General features: G+C 41.4%; 1 protein-coding gene across 1 annotated transcript in view; it reads right to left on the minus strand.

Moving 5' to 3' along the window:
* The window catches only part of LOC121958145 (carnitine O-acetyltransferase-like), a 19,186-nt gene extending 7,787 nt beyond the window's left edge, over positions 1–11,399 (minus strand). Inside the window, exons 1-2 of the mRNA XM_042507018.1 lie at positions 11,247–11,399; positions 5,411–5,502 (exon numbers count right to left, since the gene is read on the minus strand). Coding sequence (XP_042362952.1) covers positions 5,411–5,502; positions 11,247–11,399 — 245 coding nt within the window. The remainder of the gene's footprint in view (positions 1–5,410; positions 5,503–11,246) is intronic.
* Positions 11,400–11,968: the final 569 nt, after the last annotated feature.

Below are 11,968 nucleotides of genomic sequence, written 5' to 3' on the forward strand. Positions count from 1 at the left end.
TGTATATATGTACCATAAAGTAAAGGTTTTCGCACACACACACACACACATGCGCTGACGTATAACTCCTACGCTGAGAACACAATCGCTCAGACAGCACAACTCCCCCAGTCAGCCTAAACCTAAACCACCAAGACCCTCACTGAAAGGCTTAGTCCTCCCTTTTGTTCCTCAGGGTGGGGACTGCAGTGACCTTTGACCCGTGCGCGGTGACCCCAGCCGGCTTGGGAGCCTAAATTCAGTCATATGAGACCAGGTTCGCCCTCCAGAGGTGTGTCTCATGACTAAGATGCAGCAGTTTTAGCCGGAGGGTTTGTCCCCTGTGGTGACTTAATAGAGATACAAAGGAATGTAGACAGACAGCACAGACACAACAGAACACACACACACACACACACAAGAGCTGATGTGTTTTATTATTGTACGAGTATTTCTGCACTGAAGGTGTTAATATTTTTTATATTAAGAGTTATTTTGTTGTTTTATTGCAATTTTTTCATTTATATTTATTTTACCTTTTGAAGGTGACAAGCAAACATGAGATTACAGAGAATAAATGAATAATAAAAAATCATGCTGTGTGTAATTGAAGCTAGGCATCAGGCTTTAAAACGGGCCAAAACGCGTCTGTAGAATCGAGTATGGAAAACTGTTTTCTTTCAGAAGCTGGCATTGGATGTTTAGTCTGATTCACAGTCTTTGAATATCAAAATATTCTACATTCATATCTTATTATCTTTTGTTTTATATTGTAGTTCATGTAGGTAAAGTTCTTTTGTGGTTACTTCGCATAAAGTTTTTCTTATTTCTTAAAAAATGAAAAAAGCTCTCTGAAAGTGAGGCTTTGTTTTTGTTACAGAAACACAAATATTGTATTGAAACAAGACTAAGATCCTTTTTATCTGTGCCTGTAACTGAATTTATACAAAGATGATTTCTAACTGTTACACCCCTTTTTTTTTCCTTTTTATTTGGGTGGGTAGTTTTCGTTGTGTGTTCATTGCCAGTAGTTCTTTAAAGTCGATTTGTTGCACATTTATTTATTTATTTCACCTTTATTGAACCAGGTTTGTCCCATAGAGATTAAGAATCTCTTTTCCAAGGGAAACCTGTCTGAGACAGTCAGCAGTAAAGACACAAAGTTGCAGACAGAGACACAAAATACAATTCACAAGCACTAAAATCATCATCAAAAGACAACTCTCTGGGAGTCACTTGTATACTCAGGCAGGCTGAAAACATCAACATCCTATAGAATCTGCTTCTGTCTTTCATTTTAGATTAAAAAACATTTAACCACACCTGCTCCTTAAGTTTAAAGTCATTATGCAACAAATTCCAGATACTGGCTTAAGTCAATCCCAGTTAAGATCACCGTGTTAGTGTGCTAATATTTGCCCATTAGTAGTAGACAAAAAGCAGCAGACTGACACTGCAACCCATTGAGCCCCACTGCCAGCGTGGCTGATCAGAATTCAGATGATACCCGGCACTCAGTAAACATTAAGACTTGCTTATTCAGTATTTTTTTTACATCTGACCATTTTATTCAATGAGTCGCTGTTTTCCACTTTATCGTGTCTCGCCAGTTTCAGCATCATATTGAACTGCACAACACAGCGGCTGCACACACTCAGACGTGACGGGTCAGGGGTCAGCACTGACAACAGCTACATGGCATCTCACATACAGATAAGCAGACAAATACGGATGCACACACACAAACACACACACACACACACACACACAGATACACACAGATATATAGCATAGTATGGAGGCTCAGGAGTGCTGGCAGAATTTGAATGTGGACCTCCAGCTGACATCTATCTATGATTAATGAGAGAGCGCGGGTTAAGTTTTGGCTCCTTAATGAATACAGTTTGAGAAGTTGAAGAGCCTATCAATATTTGACATGACTCTTGAATATGTTTGCATAATTGATGCAGGAATTTAATTTTAAATTGAATCATAATTGCATCATGGTGGACGTTTCGTCCTCTTTCTCTCATTATTTTTCTTGTCCTTTGTATCCCACTCCCCACGATACTTCTCTCAAGGCCGAATATGCCCCCTTCACTATCATTTTCTCACACTCATGCGCTACAGAGGCACGCACGCACACACACACACAGACACACACACACACACACACGCCCACTCAGATGGGTGCCGACAGACAATCAATGTGATCTCAGGGTGTGACTGACACATGCTACTGATGAACCCACTGGGCAGCGTATCGCTTTGCTTAGCTCTGCTTGTGACTGACAGCTGTACTCTCTCGCTTTCTCTCACGCACACACACTCACACACACACAAACACACACACACACACACATATATATACCCCGGGAGCATTGAGTGTTTCAGACATCACGCTGCTCTCCAGTGTCGTGCAGTGCTGACATACTCAGTGTTTGATGCTGATGTCAAACTCACTCTCAAATGATTGTGTGTGCGCTTGTCTGTGTGTGTGTGTGTGTGTGTGTGTGTGATAGAGATACGGAGGATCCCTTTTAAATGAACAAGGATTAGGGCTACACAGTAACAGTATAGTGTTTATCAATAAAAGAGACAAACTAAACAGTAATGTTTTGTTTTTTATAATAGTTGGAAAATGAGGACAATAGAAAGTGCATCCTTCTCACACACACACACACACACACACACACAACATATATAAATTTTTGGCAGCTTGTAAGAACAACATGCATTTTTCCTTGGAGGATTCTGGGAAGAGGGGCACTTCTTTTTCTGTCAGTGTGCACCTTTGCTACATTATTTGTTGTTGAGGAAAGCGACTGCATGTATGTTGAAAAAAACAGAACTTTTAACCCCAACTTGTACTGAGGCAATTTGTGCAACTATTTTAATAATCTATTAATCGTTGAAGTTATTTCTCGAGCAAAGAGGCCAACAATCCAGCTTCTCATTAATAAGGGAAAGGAAGTTAGATTTATTTGTCATTTTTTAGACAAAGTTTGAAAAATGAAATTAAAATTTGCCCTTGATCGTGTTACATCTTTGGAGTTGAAGGATTGAAGGAGTTCATTATAATAATAATGCATTATTAATACTAATAATGATAATCAACTTTTTTTTTTAGTTTTAGCACCTTTCGTAACATAAATGGCAGCTCAAAGTGCTTAACAAATGATTAAGATGATTAATTGATTAATGGGAAAAAAAATCACTCCAGCCTGTTTTGAATAAAGGTAGACGCACAAAAAAGGTTTCAAGTGTTTCATAAGTGTCTTTTGCTGCTGCATCATCTCAGTTCTCATGTTGTTACACGGTTTTTATGAAGCAATCCAGTCTCACACAATGACGCACAAATATCACGGCTTTACATGAGGATGGCTCGATCGTCACGTGATACCAGGATGACACTTATGTGGATGTGACCACGTGTTACCATCTATATGTGCCGATGAAGTCAGTGAGATGAAAGCTCTGAGACGACCTCAAAGTCAGCTTGTGCTCTTTTTTTTTTAATCAAACCTAGATCTTTAATGCTCGGCAAAGTTTGTGACAAATCTCCATTACAACATCTTAAAAGCTATGTTTTAAAGATGTAGTGTGTGGGATTTAGTGGCATCTAACAATGAGGTTGCAGGACTAAAACAAGCATGCAGGAGAACATGGTGGCTAACATGAAAACGTAAAAGTGTGAGTGGCCCTATCAAGAGTCAGTGTTTTGTTTGTCTGTTCTGGGCCAGAAAAAACATGGTGAACTCTGTGAAAGAAGACCCACTCCATTTATATATAAAACAGCTTGTTCTAAGGTAACAAAAGCATAACAATTCTTATTTTTAGGGGATTATAAATAGTTATGAATTTTGTATTCCGTTTATGCCAATAGTTTCACCTAAATCCTACACACACGAACTTTAATGCTGAGTTAAGATTTCGTTTTTATCCTTTGTTAAGTGACATATTTGTGAGTTACGCCCACATTGTTTTTATGATGGACAGGGTTATCTGAAATCACTTTGAGTTCAATAAAAGAACTCAAAAATGGCGGGGCGCTCCTCTGCTTGAGCGACCCGTGGTTGTAGGCTCTGCCTTTTGCTTTGTTTTTGTTTTGTCTTTTGTTATTCCCACCGTCATATACTTTTAAAAAAAGCCAAAATAGTTGCTGCTTTTTAAATGTAGATTGCACACGTGTTGATCTATGGAACTGTTGTGTGATTTTATGTGAGTCTCATGGGTGTGAATGTGGTTTTTGTTTTTGTTGTTTGAACCCCTAACCACAGGCAACATTTCTGTCACTATATGATAGACAATAAAGTTTTTTCAATCTTGAAAATCATGTGAGTTCAGGGTGACCCAACAGAGAATTTTTTTGAACATGTTACGGGGCTATTTTTAATGTAGGAATACTTTTTGACGTGTTCAACATGTAACAAACAATAACTAAATAAGCAACATGAATATATATTTTATTTCACTGTGCCGTCATCAGGAGCAGCTCATACTTCGCTTTCCAATCTTGAAAGTGCCGTCTAAAACAGACTTCATAACTCCAGTCGCTGTGATATTTTTTTTTTAAAGTGAGTCAAAGTTTCATCATCCCCTCTTGCAACAGCTAACGTCTCCTGACCCCTGCTGCTCCAGAGCCTTTTTTAAAATAACAATGCTCAGCTGTGATTTAAAAAAGAAGCCTGCGTCTCCAAATTCCTGCAAAGCCGACATTTCAGAGGGGCAATTTTGACCGATAACAGCGGATCTCTCTGTCTGACTCGCCATCCATTTTCTGCGATGGTGGGTTCTCTGCATTCTGATTGTTGGTGTTGTGAGGAAGGACCCCAGGTGGCTCCAGGACCGGGCTTATATTTTGATTTAGAGGAGTCTTCAGAGGGAATATATTAGAGTGTGTTTGCAGACAAGAAATTAGAGGCGATTAAGTCTCGACTCACCTATTGGAGGAGAGCAAAACCGCGCTCTGCCGGCAGATGGGACCCCGATAATGGTTGTGGTGCTTTGAAAATAAGGGGGTTAGTGTGTGTGTGTGCGGTGTATGCATATTAACATGGATGCAGGAGGGAGAGTGTGTGAGAATGTTTGTGTGTGAAAGAGTGTGAGTTATTCAGACTCTTCAAGATTTTGGAGGCTGATTTGTCATGAAAGAGCCTGCAGCGATCGTAATGTGGATGGAACGAATTTAAGCATTCCTCTCTCCCTTTCTCTCTGAGTGTGTGTTTGTGTGTGTGTGTCAGATGAAAGGACATCTCGGTGAGGGGTAACTCCGGCCTCCTCTTGCGCTCCTCGTTTCAGTGGCTCTGATGACAAAATGTGTCAGTGTTTAAAAAGAGGCCGCCGCGGAGCATGTGCTGACATGTCTAAATCTGAGACCGTCTCGCACATACGCATCCACACACACATATACGTGAACACACAAACTAACATGCACAGTGAGGCGTCCCGAGGGCCATCTGGAAGTGCAGAGCGAGGCACAGCTGGTCTCCAGTGAACATCCACGGAGTCCGGACCCCTCATCTGCAAGATCACACAGTGAGGCGCCAATCACTGACTTGAAGTGTGTGTATGTGTGAGTTTGTGTGTGAATTGTGACTCCAGCGGCCCATGAAAACAAATCCCCCAAATATTCCTGGATACGTGTTTGGAATAGGTGTCGCCTAGTTTGAAATCGACCTCACTTCCATCCTCTAGAGAGCTGAGTGTGTGTTGGGGGACTCTGACTACCGCGCAGACACTAAATGTTACTGAAAAATTGCCTCCATCTGTTGGCAGTGGAAAAAATCCGAGAGGACAAATTGAAAAGATTGCAAGGATAAAGCCGTCATAGTGAATTAGTATCGCGGCAGGAAGACTTCATGTTATCGGGGTATTTGTAAAATATTCAGGCTTACACGTGTGAGGAGGGGCGGGGGGGTTGCTGCAGGGAAAGAACAGGCTGCTGACTTGAACTGATTCAGAAGTTTGTGCGAGCGCACCGAGTGTGAGCCTGCATGTATATGAGCCCTATCTTTATGAGTATGTGAGCAGGTTTTATTTTTTTTGTTTAGGCTTATGTGGTTCACACCCACCACCTGCAGCTATACTTACTGCCCAGCTCTCATTTGAATAGTAATATGGATCCAGTGCAGTTATGCAAACTAGTGTGACATCTCCGAAATTGCATTAAACCCGGATACTTTTGAATTCAAGCCGCAACACTGAGTTACTGCGACTTTCCAGGCAGAATCTGACAAGTACAGTTCATTTATTGGCAACTTGAGGAGACTCGGGCCCAATCCTATTTCTTTTTTTACCCCTACCGCTCGCTTTCGAGTGTCATCTTGCCCTTCAGAACAGAGTAACAAGGGGGTTCCCAGTGAAATATCATAACCCTTCAAGACCTAGATTCGTCATCAGTATTGTCATTGATGGCGTTTAAGATATCACGGTAACAGCATCTCAGAGCATAAACACCTGACACTAAAGCATACCTAAAACGTCATAAGTGGAGGCGGAAGGTCACGGACAAAGCGGCAACATGTGATGAGTTTTGGATGAGAATGTGATGTATTGTGGGAGAGAATAATTATACGTGTATCGCACAGGTGCAAGGCTTAAAAAAGCAGCATACATTTAAGAAAAAAGTAACACCTGCACGCTTACTCAATGCCACACAGATTTATTCAAGGCAATGTTTCGATCCTACTTGGATCTTTGTCAGGTCTGACAAACCTGTGCTCGAAACTGTGCTTCTACCTCGCCCGGGTGCACTGATTGTAGAGGAGCTGCAACAAGTGCTGCAACTTGGCTGCTGGATTTAAGTTCAGTTTCAGGCGTCATGCAATATGCGTCATATTTTCACCATTGCTATCTTGTTTTTTTAGAGCCAGAAGTGAGCTTATTTGGATGGAGGAGCAAGGGTGGATCTGACTTTTATAAACCTTTATAAAATTGAAATGGTTGAGTTGTATTAAAATTCACCCCCTGTAGAGTTATTATGAACTGGAAAATTAGCTAAAGAGACCAAAACTGTTTTTGTACCAGGCTGTAAACATGTTGTTTATTTCTGCTGTAAATTTGGGCATTTCAGCGTGGGTATCTATGGGCATTTACTTGCCACTGGAGCCAGCCCCAGGTGGCCATTTGAGGAACTGCAGTTTTCGGCACTTGCACGTTAGCCCTTTTTGTCAGTCTCAGCGTTTGCTGCTTGACATTGATGTGCAGAACAGAGGAGTAAAGGCTAAGTGGTCAGGGAAAGGTCTTTATTGAGATTGGGCCTGAGTATAAATTTGCTGTGAAGGCTGCAGGTCGGCAGCAAAGAGAGGGCTTGTCTCAAGTTGTAAACATTTTCAGAATGTAACAGAGCTTTTTATTCTTGGTTTAAAAAACGACGGGGGATTTTATGTTTCTGAAAATGTTTCCAGGGTTGTTATTTGACTTTTGTGGTGTATTCAGACAGGCTGAGAGTGAGACAGAGCTAGAGAGAGAGAAAAAGAGATATTACCGTGGACCTATCAGTCAGCGATTCCCCTCAAGAAATTGTTCTTGACGGGGCAGAAAGACCTGTCATATTTAAGCCCTTGTTCAGATCTTATACACAGATATATCCGTGTTCTGTTGAAATCCAGTCAAGCGGACTTCCCAGTTCACACCTAAAATCAGAATACCTCTCAGATGTGTCTCCAGTGAAAACTTGTTTTTGGCTTTCACTTTCCACCTCATTATGCAAATAAGCGCGTATGTCACTTCTGTCTGTGAAAGCTTACGATCAAAGTCAAAACATCACAGACTGTCATCAGCACCTAATTATGCTCCATCCGCAGGGGTCAATATTGTTATTTTTGACACTCAAAAAGGTTGTCGATCGTTTTTGCTAATTTCTTTCACACTTTTAATGATGGATGTGCAGGAACACTTCTGCAGGTGACCAGCGTCAGGATGCAGTCTGATGCCAGTGCATCCTCAGTGTGTTTTGTTTGCCGCCACACCTGTGACAACAGCTGTCCACCTGTAATGTACTCTCATCTGGCTAATATTGTTACAGGGTACATTGCAATCTGGATGTGTTTGCTTTATTAATTTATTGTTTGATGGTTTCAGACTGCTCTTGGGCTGTCTTTAGATCATGGCTTGGCTGGTTTTTAGAGTGGAAGATTTTTCTTTTTCTTGGTAATAATAATATATATATATATATATATAATATATATATATTTTTTTGTGTAATTTGTCTTATAGGGGTAGATATTGTTTTTTGAGGGCCAATACAGATACTGATTATTAGTAGTTAATGACACTGATAACTACATATATATTTATTCATATAACCAGAGCATTTGAACACAGGTTTGGAGATTAGCTATCAAGGCAGTGATTCCAGCCCAAACTTTCAGTCCTGCAAATAAAATTTAAAGAAATTACAGAAGCTGTATTTGTTGGGCTGCAGGTCTCAGACCCTTGAGTGCAGTTCAGCGATACAGTCATGTTAAAATATTGCACCATATGTGGACTTTCCTAATGCGCATTCTAGCTGCAGAACTGCCTTATATTTGTCCTCAGTGGGCTTTTAACTGCAGAGCTGCCTTTTCTGCCGCCACACATTTTAACATATAACTCTTTAAATGTGGCCAGCACCACCAGTCAAACCAGCCACTGTGACATCACTTTCCTCACATGCACTCAGCCGTGTTTTATACGTCGGATTGAGCTCTTCGGGAGTCTTCAGGCAGGGCAGGTTAGACTTTTTACAGTGGTGTGAGTGTAATTAGATTGGTCCTGCATGTGGACAGAGCTCAGGGTCGTCATGGGTTTGACCACAGAAAGTCTGTTTGTTTGGCGAGGCGGACCTCTGGGTCATTGCATGCTAGAATGCTAATTGGAACTAGCATAAGCTGGCTAATGAGCGCTAATTAGGCTAATGAATTAGTTGCAGAGTGTACGGCAGGCATTATGGCAGCAGCGGAGGAAGAAGATGGGACAAAACGGACAGGCGCACATCTGGATGCACACATACAGATGCTTACATTTCCGAATAGCCGCAGGGGGAATAAGTAGAGAGGGTGAAAGTTAGGGGACGCACTCATTCCAGTCACACACCGCTGATTCTTCTCTAAAGCTCAGATCTGTCGCCGTACGCATGTGCGCACACATCATCATCAAACACACACACACACAAAAGCATATTTAGATGCAAACCCCTCAACTCACCACACACACTCTATCTCAGTTAGTCAGGAGCCAAAGATGCCCCCTTTTTGCACATCTGTCGCTCTCTCGCGGGATCACACACAACAATATGCTTCAACTTAGACGCTGTGTTTACGGGGAGGACGACGCTCCTGTTTAATTACTGCTGGAATCTGTCCTTAGTCTGTTTGGGAGTTATTTACTAGACAAATGAGCACATCTGTGGCATGGCATCCATAATGATAAATAACTTTTATAACATCTTCAGGTTCACTTTCATCCACATGTGCAGGAGAAAAAGATGGAATTAGAGCTTTCTTTAATCATAAATTAATAATTTGATGAGTAGAGGGACTTTTTTTCTGTAACAAAACCTCATAAGCTCCTCTACAAACCTCACTACAATGCCGTAGAAAAAAAGCACTTCCCTGTATTTTCTTCCAGATCTCCAGACGCTCATTCTTTCACACACTCCTGCACACACACACACACACACACACACACACACACACACACACACACACACACACACACACACACACACACACACATACCGAAACCCACTTTGGAAGACAAAGAAATTAGTGAGAGAGTGGCAGAGGGAGACGGGAGAGAGGTCCAGGAGGCTAATGTAACAACGGTCTCAATAAGCAGTAAATTGGATCTCTTCTTCGCTGCTCCCTGGAAGGCACTCCGGCTGGTTGCGGTTTTGTGTTTTCATCACCCTGAAGCTTCATGTTCAGGCGCCTGCTGGGTGCCCACATGGCACCAGACTGTCCAGGTGGCAGCCCACCAAGTGCACACCTTTGGGAATCTGGGCAGAACATCTACTCAAGTACCACACTAAAAACAATTTAGAGGTACTTAAGTTCATTTTATGCTACTTAATACCTTAGCTTTACCGCATTTCACTGTTAAATAGTCATATCAGTGTTTGTCTGCATTAACCTGAGCTGCAAAATGCAAACTTGCGTGATAGCATAACCATTTTTACAAGGCCGAGAATACCAATTGCCAACTACATCACTCTGTGTGGTTACAGAAAGACCATTGTGTCGAGGCCATGTCTCTACTGTAGCAGAGTTTAGGATTACTGTAATGGTTTAATCCCAAAACTTAAGTTTGTCTGAATTTGTTTTTGTTGTTGTTATTATTATTTTGGTGTGAAATAATGTTGCTGTGATATGGAATGAGATAGAAACACAATAAGATGTGCAATTGCTTCCCTTTAATCAAAGCCCAAAAATGCGATTTTCAAAAGGCCACGCCCCTTACATCAGATGTCCGACTGACTTAAAATTTTGCGCACAGATTCAGCTCAAAATGCTCTACAAAAAAACCTCTTGGATCCTAAACCTCTGAGCAAAGTGGTGCAATTTGTTCTGAAAACTTAAAGAAAAAAGGCAATGAGCAACTTCAGAAATGTTCCACAAATTGCAAGGAACAATATATTTAGATTTCTTTTTAAATTAACTATTTAAAACTACACTTATAATTATCAGAATTACACATTTAAAATTATGTAAAATTCTTGTAATTTTTAGAACTTTTTCCAGGTATTTTTTTTAACTTGCTCTCACTCTCTCTTTTAAAAAAAATCTAATTTTCAGGTGCTTTTCTTGTCTTTTTTTCTTTTTTTTTTCTCATTGCCATCTTCCCATGTTTTTGAAAGAAATCAAGCCAGCTTGCTCAGGTTCTAAAGGGTTAACTGAGTAGCCACAGCTGATAAAATCTGCTAGCAACAGCTGTCATTTCAGATGACAAAAATTAAAGTCATTAACTAGAAATGAGAGATTTCCAGTTGTCTACTTCTTTGTGTTTTATGAAATTGCCACAGATGTTTAATGGTACATCTGTCTTCATTACTATCACGAACGTCATATGTGTCATTCTTGATTGGAAAGCTTGATGAGTGTAGCAACAGTAACAAAGAAGGAAGGGTCGATTCAATAGTTTTTCATCATGGTATAAATACCAATACTGGGTAATGAATTCAGTCCCAGTACGCAGTGTGGATGGTTGATGGAGATAACATTAGCTAGATTGTGTGTTTATTAAAAAGCACAGTTTCCATCCCTGTCCTCTTTCACCCCCCTTACCCCCTTGTCTGTGTGGATGAAGCGCCGATCCCGTGTAATTAAGTCGCTGCAAGTGAAGGCACTTAATGGCAGGTTGCCACGGCAACCGTGTAGGACGTTGCCATCGGGGCTGGTGGAGAAGTGTTTCCTAACTGTTTCACAGTTGTTGGACATGCTGACAGGTGCACTCGAAACGCTCTCTCGTATGCATTCAAAACACCAGGGCGCTCACGCAGAGGTCATCTCCCGTGCTTTATTACATCAAGCCGTGTTTTCTGTCTGGAAAATATTTTAATGCACGCCGACTTCGTTTTCTGCTGTTTTCACTCCAAACGTGGCACCACTTTGCCCTTCCAGTAGGCCTCACCTTTACAGAATGACTCTTTTCCTCGTCCTGCTTTTATTGTCTTATCTGTCACACACACACACACACACATACATACACACATCTATACAATAGAGAGGAGAAATATAAATACACACAATCGCAGCCTGCAGGCTCGTAGCTCGGCTGTAGTTTCCCTCCGCCAGCTCAAGGTCACAAGGACAACACGAAGCGAGAGCTAGACAGAACAGAAACAGGAGGAGAAGAAGAAGAAAGAGACAGCGAAGGCAAGCTGTGGCCTCTGAACCCAGCATAAAGTGCAAACCAGCAGGAGGTTGGAGGGAAAGAAGAGGAGTGAGGAGAGGAGCAGGGCGAAAGGCTGGTTTACACGGCAGGGGACGTCCTCGTGTCGGCCTCC

This window comes from Plectropomus leopardus, chromosome 18 (assembly GCF_008729295.1).
Source record: "Plectropomus leopardus isolate mb chromosome 18, YSFRI_Pleo_2.0, whole genome shotgun sequence".
Taxonomy (NCBI): Eukaryota; Metazoa; Chordata; class Actinopteri; order Perciformes; family Serranidae; genus Plectropomus; species Plectropomus leopardus.